Raw genomic sequence first — 17,864 nt, forward strand, 5'->3', positions numbered from 1 at the left:
TTTGTAGAAGAAGCATATTTATCCTGAAGCTTCAGCCTAAGAGCAGGCTTCAGATTTGGCACTCATCTAGAGGCCTATGGAGATACTCTCAGGCAATGTGGACTAGGGCAGTGCCATCTTTGTGCTCATAACTACAGCTTGCTGGTATATTCCAGAAAACAGCTTATGTTTGCAGTCTCACAGAAAGTTTGGAAACCAGACCCTCAGGCAGCAGCTTTCAATCATCCTGAATTTAGGTGGCAAGAGATTCCCCTTTGGTACACTGACAGGTCTTGGCACACCCTCAGCTACCAGGAGCTCTTAAAAATAGTCTGCTTGGACGACCACAAGTTTGAGAAACAAATGATAGGGCAAGGTTGAATGAAAAGGTTTATTTTCAACATTGGGAGAGGTGGCTGTTTCATCTAAAGCACAGAGACCAACAGAGGAAAAAAAAAACAGGAATATGTTCCAAATGAAAGAATTACAATGAAACCTTGGAAAAATACCTCAGTGAAATGGAGATAAATAATCTACTTGATAAAGAGCTCAAACTATGGCCATGAATATGCTCACCAAAATTGGAAGAATGGATGAACACAGAAGTTGGAAAAAAAAAAATACCAAATAGAAATCACAAAGCTAAAGGATACAATAACAGAACTGAAAAATTAGAGGGGTTTTCCAGCAGACAAGATGAAGCAGAAGAAAGGATCACTGATCTTAAAGACAGGGTATTAGAATTCACCCATAGCGCGGGGTGGGGGGGGGGGGAAGCTTAAAAGACTTAGAGGAAACATCAACTAACATTCACATGACAGGGATCCCAGAAGAGACAGAAAGGGGCTGAAAACCTAGAAAAGGAACCCAACATCCAGAAACAGGAAGCCCAGAGAGAATTCCAAATAAAATGAACCAAAAGAGACCCACAGCAAAACACTAATTGTCAAAAGTTAAAGACCAGGATAAAAGCAGCCAAGAGAGGAACTTCTTATATACAAAAGAACCCCCCATACACTAATTAGCAGATTTTACAGCAGGACTTTGCAGGCCAGAAAGGAGTGGCATGAGAGAGTGCAAGTGCTGAAAGAAAAAGACTTCCAATCAAGAAAGAATATACACTCTTGCAAAGTTATCTTTCAGAACTAAAGGAGAAAGAGTATTCCAGAACAACAAAAGCTAAAGGAATCTGTCACCATTAACTGGCCTCCTAAGAAATGCTAAAGGGAGCTCTTTAAGTTGGAAAGGTGTGGATTAGTAACAAGAAAACAGGAAGAGTGAACATTTTACTGGTAAAGATACACATTAGAGTAAAAGTAATGGTATGAAGGTTAACACAAAAGTAGTAAAAATAACTAATAACTAAGGGATACACACAAGTAAGAGGAAGTAAAACCTAAACCATGGTGGTAGGATGGGTAAGAGTAAAAAGGCAGAGCTTTAGAATGCCTTCAAAGTAAAACTGTCATATTCATGAAAGTCTACTTTAAATTGGTAGTTTGTTCTACGTAAGGCTCATAGTAACCACAAACCAAACAGCTACATAGGCATACCTCTGATCTACTGCAGGTTAGGTTACAGAGATCTGCAATAAAGCAACTTAAATGAAGTTTCTGGTTTCCTAGTACATACAAAAGTTATGTTTATACTGTATTATAGTCTATTAGGTGTGTGAAGCACTTCTAAAAACAAAGTACATACCTTAATTAAAAAATACTGTATTTCTAAAAATGCTAGCCATCATCTCAGCTTTCAGCTAGTTGTAATCTTTTCCGCTGGTGGAAGGTCTTACCTCCAAGTTGATGGCAGCTGGTGATCAGGGTGGTGGCTGCTGAAGTTTGGACTGGTTGTGGCTAAGTCTTCCATTCAGGTTTCTCTGTTGTGATGCTGTTCGATTTCAATAGTCAATTCTCTCAAAGCCTGCCGCTGCTTTTTAACTAAGTTTATGTAATATTCTAAACCCTTTGTTGCCACTGCTGAATCTTCACAGCATCTTTACCAAGAGAAGATTCCATCTAAAATTAACGACTTTCTTTGCTCATCCATAAGCAGCAACTCTTCACCGATTAAAGTTTTATTTTAAGATTGCAGCAGTTAAAATATAATGATTATGAAAATTAAGGCCAGTATCTGATGAGCAGACAAGCAAAAATCTTCCATAAAACAGTAAATGGAATTCAACAATATACTAAAAGGATCATTCACCATGATCAAGTCAGATTTTAGAGATACAAGTGTGGTTCAGTATCCACAAATCAATCAATATGATAGACCACCATTAACAAAATAAATGATAAAAATCACACAGAAAAAACATTCGACAAAATACATCTGTTCATGATAAAAATTACCAGTGAAGTGGGTTTAGAGGGAACATGCCTCAATGTAATCAACGCCATTTCAGATATACCCACACCTACCCTATTACTCCATGGGGAAAAGTTGAAAGCTTTTCTTCTGAGATTAGGAATAAGACAAGGATGCCCACTCATGCTATTTTTATTCACCATATATTGGTAGTCCTAGCTGCAGCAGTCAGACAGGAAAAAGAAATCAAAGGCATCCAAACTGATAAGAAGTAAAACTGTCACTATTGCAGATGACATGACACTACATACAGAAAACCTAAAAACACCAAAAAATTAGAACTAATGAATTCAGTAAAGCTGCAGGGTACCAAACAAATGCACAGAAATCTATTCTGTTTTTATATACTACTAAACAAAGCAGAAAGAGAAATTAAGAAAACTCATTTACAATTGCATCAAAAAGAATAAAATATCTATGAAGAAATTTAACCAAGGAGGTGAAAGACCTGTACTCTGAAGAGTACAAGGGAGCACAAAACAAGCAAACACAATCCGTATCAAAATATCAATAGCATTTTTCACAAAATTAGAATAAATTATCCTAAAATTTGCATTGAAACAAAATGCACCCTAAATAACCAAAGCAACCTTGTGAAACAAGAACAGAGCTGGAGGTATCACAATCCCAGATTTTAATATATACTACAAAGCTATAGTGATGATACAGGAAGAAAAATGGACATATAAATCAACAGAAGAGAGAGCCCCATGCTTATGTGATTAATAATGTACAAAAAAGGCAAGACTGTGCAATAAAGACAGTCTCTTCAATAAATGGTGCTGGGAAAAATGGACAGCTACATACAAATGAAATGGAACTACTTTCTTATCACAAAAATAAACTCAAAATGGGTTAAATACCTAAGTAAATGTGAGAGCTAAAACCATTAGACTCAAAAAACAAAACCCCAAAAACAATAAACAGGGAGAATAGCACACTAAAAAGCTTTTGCACAGCAGAGGAAACCATCAATAAAACAACAAGGAAATCTAAAATGGAAAGGGATGTCTAAAATAAAGAACTGCTACCACTCAACAAAAAAAGTGATTAAAAAAGGGCAGAGAACCTGAATATGTATTTTTCCAAAGAGAAAAAGACATGAAAAACAATGGTCCCCACCACTAATCATTAGGGAAATGCAAATCAAAACTAAAATGAGGTTTTCACCTCACAATGTCAGAATGCCCAGTATCAAAAAGACAAGGGTTGGCAAGGATGTGGAGAAAAGGGAACTCTCATACATTATTAGTGGGGATGTAAACTGGTGCATCCACTACAGAACAGTATGAACATTCCTTAAAAAACTTAAGATAGAAATACTACACGACCCAGTAATTCTATTACCGGGTATTTACCCCCCAAAAAACAAAAACGCAAATTCAACTAAATATATGCCTCGTTATTTAATACAGTGTTATTTACAATAGCCAACATAGGGATGCAACCTAAGTGTCCACTAACAGATGGAGAAAGATGTATACACGCACATACACACACACCGCAACAGTAACCATAAAAAAGAACGAAATCTTGCCATTTGCAACATGGATATACCTAGAGAGTATTAAGCTAAGTGAAGTAAGTCCGAGAAAAACAAATCCCATATGATTTCACTTCAAAACAAATGAACCAAGAAAAAAATTGGTGGTTGCTAGAAAGGGGGGGGGGGGGGGGAGTATGGACAAAATAGGGGATTAAGTGGTACAGACTTGAAGTTATAAATAAGCCATGAAGACGAAAAGTCCACCACAGGGAAACAGTCAATTATATTGTAGTAACTTTGGTGGCAGATGGTACCTACACTTATGGCAGTGAGCATTCCTAATGTATGTAACTGTCAAATTACTATTATACACCCCAAATAACACTGTATTGTCAAGTGTGTTCCAATAAAGAATATAATAAAGTCTGAAATATTATAAAAATAACCAAATTGTGACACAGAGACAAAAAGTGAAAAAATATAGTTGGAAAAATGGTGCCAAAAGACTTGCTTGATGGAAGGTTGCCACAAACATTCAATTAAAAAAAAAAAAACAACGAAAAATGTACTGTCAGGCACAATAAAATGAGGTAAGCCTGTAGTAGATACAAGAAAGATAAAATCTAAGCATACCTACCATCAAATCACAAAGGGTGAGAGCAAAATAAGCAACAAGCAAGAACTACAAACAGCAAGAAAACAATTAACAAAACAGCAATATGTACATACCTATTATTTTTAACGTAAATGGAATAAATGTGCAATGGAGAGACAGGGTAGTTGAATGAATAAAAAAAACAAGACCTATCTATATGATGTCTAGAAGAGACTCACTTCATTTTTTTTTTTTTTTTTTCTGAGAGCGAGTGAGCGCAAGCGGGGGGAAGGGCAGAAAGAAGGGGAAACAATCCCAAGGAGGCTCTGCACCACCAGCTCAGAGCCCAATGTGGGGCTCGAACTCACTGTGAGATCATGCCTGAGCCAAAGTCAAGAGCTGGATGCTTGACCAAACGAGCCACCTAGGCGCCCAGAAGAGACTCACTTCAGAGGTCAAGACCCACACGGATGAAAACTGAAGGCATGGAGAAAGACATCTAATGCATAATGGAAACCAAAAGAAAGGAGGAATACCTATCCTAGTATCAGACAAAATACTTTAAAACGAAGACTGTAATAAGAGACAAAGAAGGAAATTACATAGTAATAAAAGGGTCAAACAAGAGGATATAACATTTGTAAATGTATCTGCACCCAACCATATAAATTAGGTATTAACACACATCAAAAGAGACAGGAATACAAGAGGAGGAGACTTTAACGCCACACATCAATGGCTAGCTTCTAGACAAAAAAAATCACTAAGGAAACATTACCCTTAAACGTAACATTAGGCCATATGAAATTAAAAGATATATACAGAATGTTCCATCCAAAAGCAAACCACACATTCTTGCAAGAGCATGTGCAATGTTTTCCAGGATTGGTCATATATCAAAAAATAAGTCTTGACAGACTTAGGAACTATTAAGCATCTGTTTTGACCACAGTGATATGAAACTAGTAATCAACTACAAGAAAAGTGGAATATTCCCAAAAAGTGGAAATTAAACAATGTTCTACCAACTATAGGGCAGGTCATGAAATCAAAAGATAAGAAAATACCTTGGGAAAAATGAAGAGGGAAATACAGATGGCAAAATTTATGGGATATAGCAAATGCAGTTCTAAGATTGAAGTTCACCAGCAATAAACACCTACCCCAAGAAAAAAGTAAAATTCTCAAGCAACCTAACATCCCACCTCAGTGAAGAAGAATGATAAATGAAGCCAAGTTAGTAGAAGGAAGGAAATAAAGAGGAAATCAAGGAAATAAGAAATTAAAAGGTCAAAAGAAAAGTTCAATGAAATGAAGAGCTGATTCTTTGAAAGAAAATTTATAAACCATTCACTGGATTCACCAAGAAGAGAAAGGGTTTGGACACATAAAAGAGATGTTACAACTAATACCACAGAAATACAAACATACAAGACTATCAACACTATTATGCCAACAAACTGAACCACCTGGAACATATGGACAAACTCCTAGAAACATACAGCCTTTCAGAACTGAAGCATGAAGAAATGTATATGTAAAAAGAAAGGGAGGATACTGAATCAGTAATCCTCAATCTCGCAACAAACCAAAGTCCAGGACCAAACGGCTTCACTGGTAACTTCTCCAAACATTGAAAGAAGAATCAGTACCACTGGTTTTCAAATTCTTTCAAAAAACTGAAGAGGGAACACTTCCAAACTCCTTTTAAAAGGCAAGCATTACCCTGATATGAAAATCAAATAAGAATGCCACAAGAAAATTACCAGCCAATATGATGAGCAGAGAAGCAAAAATCCTTCACAAAATATTAGCAAACCAAATTCAACAATATATTAAAACAAGATCATGTACCACAATCAAATGGGATTTATCCGAGGGATATAAAGATAGGTTCAATATCCACAGATCAATGTCATGCCATATTAACAAAATGAAGGATAAAGTCTTACATAGAGGCAGAGAAAGCACTTGACAAAAATTCAACATGCATTTTTATTAAAACTCATCAAAGTCATGTAAAAAAATGTAACTTAACATAATAAAGGCCACATATGACAAACCTCCAGCTAATATCATACTTAAGGGTGAAAAGCTGAAAGCTTTTCCTCAAAGATCAGGAACAATATAAGAATGCTTACCTAGTCTTGCCACTTTTTTCCAACATAGTATTGGTAGTCCTACTGAGAGCAATTAGGCAAGAAAAAGGCATCCATACTGGAAAGAAATAAAACCATTACTTATTTGTAGATGACATTATATATAGATAAACCTAAGGAATCCACTAAAAAACTGTTAGAATGAATAAATTCATCATATGGTGAAGACACAAAATATACAGAAATCTATTATATTTCTATACACTAATAATGGCCTATCAGAAAGAGAGATTAAGCAAACAATCCCATTTCCAACTGCATCAAAAAGAATAGAATACCTAACAATTTAGCCAAGGTGAAAGGCCACAGGGGTATTAGATGTCAGGTCAATGATTCGAACCAGGTTTATACAATTCTTAGTATCTATCTGTATTTTCCTATACTCTGCTTTTACAGTTTTCCAATAGAGAGCAAGTATACTTATGAATAGCTATAAACTTCATGTAGAATATCTCAAGTCATATATAGGTCAGAATATCAATGTTTATAAGCAGTTCAGTATGTAACACTGGCTCTAAGAAAGATCCATTTGAGGCCATGTTAAGATTTAAAAGCCAAGAGAAATAAATCCTGATGTAGTTTGGATAATCTAAATGATTTACATTATAAATTTCTATTTGATCGTTAATATTAACTTACATAGAGTTTCATATTGTCTCAGACAGTAGATTTACATCTTAAAGAAGCTGTAGGATTTTGACCTAATTCCTTATCATGGTATTCAATAAAATATGTCCTTTTCTGGAAAGCAGCATTCCAGAGGAAGAGAAGTAGCTTGCTCTCTTCAGCTAGTTATAAGACAAAATAAAAAATCAAATGCAAAACTTTCCTTCTAGATTACAAATTAAATGTGTCTGTAGGCAATTCACATGGACTTCATTCATCATCCTTACATTTATGATATATTGGCAATACACGCTTTTTTAATTATTGATTTTTAATGTCTAAAGAGTATCGGAACAAGTGTCATTCTTGTTGAATCTCTGAAAAAGGCAACGCACAGATAAATTATTTTTTCAATCTCTTCTCACTCTCAGTAAATATATCCATAAAGCATACTTGTTTTCACTGTTCGGGTGTCTTGGCAGTCGGACAACTGAGGTACACAACTTATGAGAATGAACCCATTTTCTTCCAATTGGTATGGGCAGCAACATGATTTATGAGAGTAATCTTAGTGAATGCATATGGTCAACTTTCTTTATTTAAAATTATACTGTCACATAACTATCTTAAATTAATTATAGGTCTTCATTTTGGAGTAAAAAAGTGAATGCCAGGAGGAGACACAGTATTCTTAAGATGTCATCTAAGGAAAGGGAATGAAGACAGAAGTGTGTAAAATGTAACGTATGTACATATACTCTTTAGCTCAACCTGCTCTATGTTGTTGTTTGGGTTTTTTTTTTCTATTAGGCACATCATCTTTGCTCCCAGTAGCCACAACAAATACGCTGGAGAATCATTTCCTGGGATCTACGATGCTATGTTTGATATTGAAAATAAAGAAGACCCTCAATCAGCCTGGACAGAAGTAAAGAAACACATTTCTATTGCAGCCTTTACAATTCAAGCAGCAGCAGGAACCCTGAAAGAAGTGTTATAGGAAGGTCTCAGCCAAATGGCCATTAAAAGTGTTACTGAAAGTCTCAGGATAAAATCTTTCCTTGTATTTTGATCACTTATGAAGCCAGAGTATTCAATAATCTTGCTTTTCATGTCCTATTTTGATTTAGACTTCCATTCTGTTCATCTGTAAAGAGTTTTTTGGCTTTTTAAAAATTTAAAACTTCATCACCAAATCGTTAATCTAATAAAACAAAAGAACTCCAGACTTGGGGCAGAAAGACATAAAGTAACTGAAAATTCCCACAAATACCATATGACAAGGAACTTGGAGCTCTCAGACGTTGCTAGTAGAAATGTAAAATGGTACAACCATTTTGGAAAAGTTTGTTAGCTTCTTACCAAGTTAAAAAATACAGTTAACCCTTGAACATGGGTCTGAACTGCACAAGTCCACTTATACATAATTTTTTTCTAATACAGCATTTTCTTTATGATTTTAAATTTTTCTTCTAGTTTTACTGTAAGAATACAGCATATAATACATATATATATAATATGGGTTAATCAACTGTTTATATTATTGGTAAGGCTTCTGCTCAACAGTAGGCTATCAGCTGTTAAATTTTTAGGGAGTAGAGTTATATGCATATTTTTGTCTGCCTGGTAGATTGGCACCCGTAACCCTCACACTGTTCAAGGGTCAACTGTAGTAACCCTTGCAAGTTATTGTTTCATAAGTTATGTTTTTATCATCTTTAATCAACAGCTGATAATTAGAACAAGTGATTATGTGCCAAAGCCATGTAATTAAGCAAGGATGTTACATATATAATGAGCTATTTTTTTTAATGTTGATTTTTGAGGCATAGAGTGCGCGAGTGAGCGCATGAGCAGGGGAGGGGCAGAAAGGGGGAGACACAGAATCTGAAGCAGGCTCATGGCTCTGAGCTGTAAGCAAGAGCCCAACGTGGGGCTTGAACCCACGAGCCATGAGATCATGACCTGAGCCAAAGTTGGACGCTCAACCGACTGAGCCACCCAGGCGCCCGTGAGCTATTTCTTAACGTTTTCCCTTACAAGTACTTTACCTATAAGATGTTTTATGTATGCCACTTGCTAATGACAAAACAAAAATCTAGTGATGAAACAAAAAAAGGGGAGACTGAGGAAATCACCATGGAAATCCACTGTACAAAGGTAGAAACAGAGGGAAAAGGAAACACAGGAGATAAAAAAAATAACCAGAGGCAAAAAAGAAGACAGCACTAGTTAAGTCATTATAAATGGATTGAATTCACCAAAGGGCACAAAGTGGCTGGATGCAAAAAACACCTAACTATATAGCTGTCTAAAGGAAACTCATTTTAGTTCTAAAAACACAGACTTAAGGTGTAGGGACAGAGGAGGATATTCCATGCATGTAGATACCAAAAAAAAGTAGGCATCACCATATTTATGCCAGAAAAAATACACTTCAAGCCCAAAACATTAAGAGACAAGTCACTAATAATAAATACATCAAGAAGATAAAACAATTATACATCCAACATCAGAACATCACAATTAAATGGATTCAACAGTCATATACAGAACATTCCAACCAACAGCATAATCCACATTTTTCTCAAGTGCATATGGACATTTGCCAAGGCAGATCACATGAAAGGGCACAAAACAAATCTCAGCAAATTTAAGATTGAAATACCAACTATCTTTTCTGACCACAATAGTGTAAAATAGAAATGAGCAAGAGAAAGCTAGAAAAATCTACCAATATGTGGAAACTAAACATACTTCTAAATAATCCACGAGTCAAAAAAATGGAAATATGACACATCAAATCTTATGGGGTGCAGCAAAAGCGGTTGAGAGGAAAGTTTACAGTATAAATGCATATAGTAAGAAATTACAAAGATCTCAAACAGCCAGTTGTGAAAGTTACTCTAGGAAATGTAAAAAGAATAAATAAAGTCTAGACATAGCAGAAGGAAATAAAAGCAGAAATAAAATCTCTTTCAGAAAAAAGCATCAGTAAAACCTAAAAGCTGGTTCATCAAAAAGATAAAACTGACAAAACTTTAGCCAGACTTAGAAATGAAACCAATCTTGGGGTGCCTGGGGGACTCAGTCATTAAGCATCTGACTTCGGCTCAGGTCATGATCTCATGGTGTGTGAGTTTGAGATGCCCACGTTGGGCTCTGTGCTGACAGCTCAGAGCCTGGAGCCTGCTTCAGACTCTGTGTGTCTCTCTTTCTCTGCCCCTCCCGCATTCACACTTTGTCTCTCTCAAAAATAAACATTAAAAAAAATTTTTTTAAAAAAGATCTTACAACTGATACTACAAAAATACACAGGATTGCAAGAGACCATCATCAACAACTATATGCCCCAAAACAGGTAAAAAGGATACTTTTCTAGAAACAACCTATCAAGACAATGAAAAAGAAACATAAAACATGAATAGACCAATAAGGAACAAGAGACTGAATAATTTAAAACATCACAGTACAAAAAATAACCGAAGACCAGATGGCTCCATTGGCAAATTCTAATCAACACTCCGAGAATTAACACCATCTTTCTCAAACTTCCCAAAACTTTAGGTATACGGAATATTTGCAAACTCATTTAAAAGGCCAGCATTATTCTGGCGCTAAAGCCAGAAAAGAACAAAAAGCAGAGACCAATATTGCTGATGAACACAACTCTCAACCAAATATGAGCAAACCTAATTGAAGAACACAAAAAGCTTATACATATTGACTAAATGGGATTTATCCCTGGGATGCAAAAATGGTTCAATACGTGTAAAACAATAAATGTCATACATCACATTAATAAGATGAAAGACAAAAATCACGATCATCTATGCATTTAAAATGCAACATCCTTTCATGATAAAAACTTCAGGCACATTGGGTATAGAATGAACATACCTCAACATAAAGGCCATGTATGACCAACCCATAGCTAACATGATACTCAACTGAGAAAAACTGAAAGCTCTTGCTCATATCCAAATCAGGAAGGAAGAAGTGAAACTGTCCCATTTGTAGTTAATATGATTTTGTATATGCAACATCCTAAAGACAAAACAAAACAAAACAAAACAAAACAAAAACGAACTAATCAGGGATTTCAGTAAAGTTGCAGGACACAAAATGTACAGAAATAAGTTACATTCCTATACACTAAGGGTGAAACATCTGAAAAAATTATCCCATTCACTGCATCAAAAATAATCCTTAGAAATAAATGTAATCAACGAAGTGAAAGAGTACAATGAAAACTGTAAGACTGCTCAAAGAAATTAAAGACAAATGGAAAGACATCCTGTGTTCACAAATCAAGAGTATTAAAATGTCCATACTGCACAAGGCCATCTGCAGATTCAATGCAATCCCTATCAAAATACCAATGGCATTATTCACACAAATAGAAAAAACAATCCTAAAGTTTGTACGGAACTGCAAAAGACCCCAGACAGCCAAAGCAATCTTGAGGAAAAAGAACTAAGCTGGAGGTATCTCCTGACTTCAAACTATACTACAAAGCTACAGTAATAAAAACAGCATGGTATTGACACAAAAACTGACAGAGACCAACAGAACAGTGAGCCCAGAATCAAACCCCCGCTTTAACAATCAATATTTGACAGGGAGAAAAGAGCATCCAATGGGGAAAGGACAGTCTCTTCAATAGATGGCTGTTGGAAAAACTGAATAAACACTGAGCAATGAAATTAGGCTCCTATCTTATACTCCTCTTGGAAAATAACTGGGAATGGATCAAAGACTTCAACGTAAGACTTGATACTATAAACCTAGAAAAAAAAATGGGAGACGAAGCTCTTTAACACTGGTCTTCACAATGTTTAGGATATGACCCCAAAAGCACAAACAAAGCAAAACTCAACAAAAAATGAAAAATCAAGTTACAGAATGGGAGAAAATTTTTGCTAATCATCTAGCTCATGGAGTTAATATCCAAAAAATATAAAGAACTCCCTACAACTTGGAAACAAAAAACCCAAATCCAAAAAATGGCAGAACAGACGTTTTCTAGATATCTACATAGCCAAAAACACATGAAAAGATGCTCAACTTCACTAATCATCAGGAAAATACAAAATAAAACATGAGAGATCTCATACCTATTCAAATGGCTACCATCAAAAAGATAAAAGTGTAGCAAGGATGTGGAGAAGAGGGAACCCTTGTGCACTATTGTTAGGAATGTAAACTGGTACAGCCTCTATGGATAATAGTGTAGAGTCTCCTTAAAATTTTTTAAAAAAGAGCTATCATAGGACCTAGTAATTCTACTTCTGGGTATTTATCCAAAGAAAATGAAAACACTAACTCAAAATGATATATGCACCCCTACATTCACTGCAGCATTATTTGTAATAGCCAAGATATGGAAAGAACCTGTGTCCATCAACAGATGAATGGATAAAATGTGGTGTGTATATACACACTGGAGTAATAATTCACCCATGACAAAGACATCCTGCCATTTGTGACAACATGGATGGAGTTTGAGCACGTTATGCTAAGTGACAGAAGTGAGAGAAAGACAAATGCTGTATGATATCACTTGTATGTGGAATTTAAAAAGGCCGAAGTTGTAGAAACACAATAAAATGGTGGTTACCAAGGGATGAAAGTTGTGGGGTCAAGAACAGATGTTAAGGGTACAAATTTACAAGGAGCAGTTACTTTAAACCAAGGAGTAGTTAAGCCTTAGAGATATAATGTATAGTACAATAAAAACAATAAATTGTATTATAACCAAACTTAATAAGAGACTAGACCTTAATTATTTCAACTACCGAAATAATTATAATTATGTAATATGCAATGTGATAAAGGTGCTAATTATTGCTACAGGGGCAAAATCATATTACAACATATACATTGTATACCTTAAATTTACACATTATATGTTAAATATATTTTTTTTAAAAAGTCATCCTAGCAGAGGGATGGTGTTAAGAGTCCTTAGCACCTAGCATGGCACCTCCTTAAGCACTTTAAGAGTTTCAAATATACTGGTGCCTGGGTGGCTCAGTTGGATAAGCATCCAACACTTGATTTTGGCTCAGGTCATGACCTCATGGTTCAAGAGTTCCAGCCCTGTGTTGGGCTCTGCGCTGACAGTGTAGAGCCTGCTTGGGATTCTGTCTCTTGCCTTCTTTCTGCCCCTTCCCTGCTTATGCACACATATGTGCGCACACTCTCTCAAAATGTTTTAAAAAAATGTGGTATTCCATATAATGGAATATTAGTCTTGAAGGAAATCCTGACATTTGCAACCACATGAATGAACCAGATACTCTGATAGTCTAATATTCTGAACCTGATGTTAGGATATTATGGTAAATGAAATAAGGTGGTCACATAAACACAAATATTGTATCACTTGCATGAGGAATCTAGTCAAACTCAGGGTAGCTCAGTTGGTTAAGCATGTGACTCTTCTTGATTTCAGCTCAGATCATGATCTCACGGTTAATGAGATCAAGCCCTAAGTTGGGCTCTGCTCTGACAGTGCAGAGCCTGCTTGGGATTTTCCCTCTCTCTCTCTGTCCCTACCTCACTTGTGCACTCTCTCTCAAAATAAATAAACCTTTATTTTTTTTTTTTAAGTATTTTTTTATTTTAAAATAAATGTCCTCTTGTAATTTGATGGGACATCTTCCCTGACTTTTCACAAATGAGAACCTATCCAGTTTCACATAACTGAAAGAATTCATTTGCCTAACACACTAATAATCTTAATGCATTGCTTCTTTCACTCCATTACAATGATGTGTTTTGCCTAAGTACATGGCCTTTAAATCATACCTACATCTAAGTATACAGAGATGCAGAAAATTGTCCCAAAGTCCAGATGACAATAAGGCCAAGTTTACTTACATGCACAAGCCTTTACAAGACAAATTCATTGCCATGAGCCTATTACTTTCATTCAGTCCTGCAGACTCCATCCCTAATTCTTGTCAATTACCCATTGGCCCTTTAGAGGTCCTTCTCAGATAAGTCAATGGCTCCACCGATTACTGTGAAAAGTGAAAGCTCATTATCTTTTTATGATACTTTGGTTGTTTGATATTAAACAAGAAAAGACTAATAAATGGTGTTCTAAATTTAGGTTTTGCACGGTGACTTAGAGTTTAAGGACTTAGGAGTCAAAGTCCCTGATTTTAAAATCTAATTTCACCGTTTGCTACTTATGTGACCTGAGGCAAAGTATGCAGTTTTCCTTTGCCTCCGTTTCTCCATTAGTAAAATAGGGATAATAGTATATATATTCATATGAAGGTGTTCTAACTTTAAGTGAAAAGCCACTAAAAACACTTAGCAAAGTGCTTGGCACACTAGCTGCCAAGCTATTGAACAAAAACTCAGCTATTGTTAGGTCTACAGGCTAAATTCCTAAGCTTCAATCACAAAATGTGTGGTCTTCTAACCTAATCAATTGAATGATAAAGTCCTGTTATTAGACACTTACTTTTCCTGATGGTTTGAAATTACCTGCCTGAAAAACTGATCTACAATTCCACCTGAATACATTCCAATTCTAATTTTCATTATCCTGTTAGTAGCTTTCTGCTCCCTTAAATTTTTTCTCCCCTCTGCATCCAATCCAGTCTTCTCCTGCAGATATTATGTTTTGTAGGGGAGCGTGTGTATGTGTACTGGAAGGAATCCCTAAGACATCAAAACCAGTCCATGTTGGCCTCTAAATATGAAGTCTGCAGTCTGGGATCAGTCTGTTACTAGAATCCAGCTTCCATTAATAATTGTAAGAAACCCATTAATTCTAATAAGCCCAATGTGTCAAACATTTAAAACTTGTGGATTTTATTTATTGACACACACAATCTTCACATTTTCTTCCACCTTAAGAATATATCATGCCTGATTAAGTTGTTTAAAGAAAGAGTCTGTAGTTAACTTACGTGGTTTCTGTCAACCCAGGCTTCCTTCCCTGTTCTTCTGGCAAAACACTTTTTCATACACAAGACGCATCACAAGTGACTTAGGTGGCATACACTGCATACTCAGGGTGTAAGAGTGAATGATTCTTTACCGGACTTCATTATCTCAGTACCTGTATACTCCTACTTCATCATACTCACGGGCAGGGTGTGTCACTGCTTTTTGAATGAAAAGTAAGGTACCCTAACAAAAGTTCAAAATGCTATCCATTTTGCATCCTCAAAGTTAGCCAAATGGAATAGTCACATTACTATTTACTTATGACTTTCAAATCCTAAGAGGCAGACAAGACCTCACCAACCTTAAGCTTCAGAACTTACCAACAGCCTGGACTATTTTACCGGGATGTCATCAACATTCCTTGGACTCAGCAGTCTTCTGTGAAAATCACAACCTTTTTCGATATTCCCTGTCCTGTTCACAGTTAGGAATTATGCAGAAGTTTCACTCTCTAGTCCCTAATAAATTTCAGTTCAAGATCCTAAGTCCCTTAACTTACCCCTCCTTTCCTGCTGCTTTTATTCCATATTTCATGCCTTTATCCTTTCTGGTCTTTCCCTTCAACCATTTCCAATTACACCTTCTTACCAAACTGATATTTCTAAGTAAAATCCAAGCCTTATTACTAAATACATGGAACAACCTAAGTGAAGGCAAAAGGCGATCAACTAATTCTGAGTCTGTACAAGAAGACTAAAGGAAAAACAAAACCAAACAAACATAAGCACCATGCTCTAGTTGATGACTTTGTTCTCCATGTGAAACTAGGTTAATAATTCTGAAACTGCTATACATGTGTACCTGAATTGAACAATTAGAGTAAATGGATAGCAGATGGTTGAAGTTGTCAGAGCAAGTGACAAATAAGCAAGAGGAGGAAGCCAAAATAATGATGTGGTAATGGATTAGTGCTGGAGATAGGAGTATGAACTCACGTTTAGGTTAATATAGATACAAATGGTTACTTGTAGAAATATTTATAGATGTGTGTACAGACACAGGTTGGCATACACACCTACGTTTCCTTGCTATCAGCTGAGTGTGCCTAGAAGCAAAGACAGCTTAGTAGCAATGAGTGGACACCTAATACCATTCTTCAATAAACCAGGGATCCTCGGAGAAATGGCTGACTGGAGCATTCTGAAGTGCCTGAAGGTAAGAAAGTGCAAAACAAAACAAAACAAAACAATAGAAAACCCCACAATGGAAGGACAGTAATAGGATAAAAAACAACAACAACAACAAAAAACCCCAAAAACCCACGGGAGCCAAGTAAAAGGTCATGATAAGCAAAACTGGAACAATCTGAGAAACAAAACAATGTGATACTAGACTATAACTTAAAATATGAAACAGAGTCCATAATGCAATAAATAGAAGATGAAATAAATTAGGAAGAGACAAATTTCCTATGCACAAAAATTCTAAATAATTTATATAGACACTCCACCCTCAAAAGGTGGAATATAACCCCCCACTCTTCTTTAAGTGTGGACTGGATGTAGTAACATCCTTCTGAAGGACAGAAAGGAATTAATAGTAATTTTACAGTTAAAAAACCACAAAACCTTAGCCAGATAAACAAAATGTTAAGACATGTTGACAGTATGTACCCTTGATATCACCAATGAGAATGACACTTTACGTCTGTGGTTTTCCTTCTCAGTACACATTCAGTTCCCTAAGAAAATCACCAGACAGATCCCAAGTGAGGGCTATTCTACAAAATGCATGACCACTAGGTTCTCCTCAAAACTGTCAGGGTTTTGAAGGAAGACTGAGAAACTGTCAAAACCAAGAGAAGCCCAAGAAGACATGACGACTAAATGTAATGTGGTATCCTAGATGGGATCCTGGAACAGAGAAAGACATTAGGTAAAAATTAAGGAAATCTGAATAAAGTATGGACTTTAGTTAATAAGAACATATCAATATGGGTTCTTAATTCTAACCAATATTATCATACTAATGTAAGATGTTAATTATAGGGAAAACTGGGTGTGGAATACATAGGAACTCTCTGTACTAGCTTCACAATTTTTCTCTAAATCCAAAACTATTCTAAAACAAAAAATAATTTAAAAAAATTATAAGTTGGTAAGAGGGAAAAAAGGCAAGCCTGATCACATTTCCACGCTACTAGTACAAACTTTATGGTTTGTACTAGTTTCTGGAACTAGTTTCGCATTTAGTAGGTTTCTGATTTTGTAGGTCTGAGGGTGAGGACCAAGAATTTGCATTTCTAACAGATTCCAAGATACAGTGATCCTCTGGGTCTAGAAATGATACTTTGATAGCCACTGGCCTAGCCTAGAAGATGAAAGTCAAAATTTCAAATGATCCCTTGCTATCTGTCCTATCTTTACAATCTTATCTGTCTGTCCTATACAGGTATCCTATGTCACAGACACTTTAAATTATAGAATTGCTTTAAGCAAGTCTCATACTAATGGGGAAACAAAAGACAAATTTGATGCTGTTTCATTACACATTTTATCTAACACGCAGATATGCATTCCTATCTATAAGCTCCATACAAGATACATATCATTTTCAAAATAACAATGGAAACTTGTTTTGAAACTGAGGATTATGAAAATTCTTTGGAGGCTGCTGAGAGAAACTAGAGACCTAACAGTTGTCAAATCACAAATGAGAAGTTTTTAATCCAGCTATTATTAAAACTAAAACCACTCAGACA

The 17,864-nt window shown here is 35.8% G+C and overlaps 1 protein-coding gene and 1 long non-coding RNA gene across 2 annotated transcripts in view; one reads left to right on the forward strand and one right to left on the reverse strand.

Moving 5' to 3' along the window:
• The window catches only part of LOC147576806 (uncharacterized), an 859,087-nt gene extending 851,084 nt beyond the window's left edge, over positions 1–8,003 (reverse strand). Inside the window, exon 1 of the long non-coding RNA XR_015241156.1 lies at positions 202–8,003. This is a non-coding gene — a long non-coding RNA (uncharacterized LOC147576806). The remainder of the gene's footprint in view (positions 1–201) is intronic.
• Positions 1–8,235, forward strand: part of LOC112864974 (N-acetylated-alpha-linked acidic dipeptidase 2) — a 68,021-nt gene extending 59,786 nt beyond the window's left edge. The window contains exon 21 of the mRNA XM_025927993.2: positions 8,003–8,235. Within this exon, the coding sequence (XP_025783778.1) occupies positions 8,003–8,192 (190 nt within the window). The 3' untranslated portion in view covers positions 8,193–8,235. The remainder of the gene's footprint in view (positions 1–8,002) is intronic.
• The last annotated feature ends 9,629 nt before the right edge of the window (positions 8,236–17,864 follow it).

This window comes from Puma concolor, chromosome D1, assembly GCF_028749965.1.
Source record: "Puma concolor isolate L17-30 chromosome D1, mPumCon1.1.hap2, whole genome shotgun sequence".
In the NCBI taxonomy this organism is placed as follows: Eukaryota; Metazoa; Chordata; class Mammalia; order Carnivora; family Felidae; genus Puma; species Puma concolor.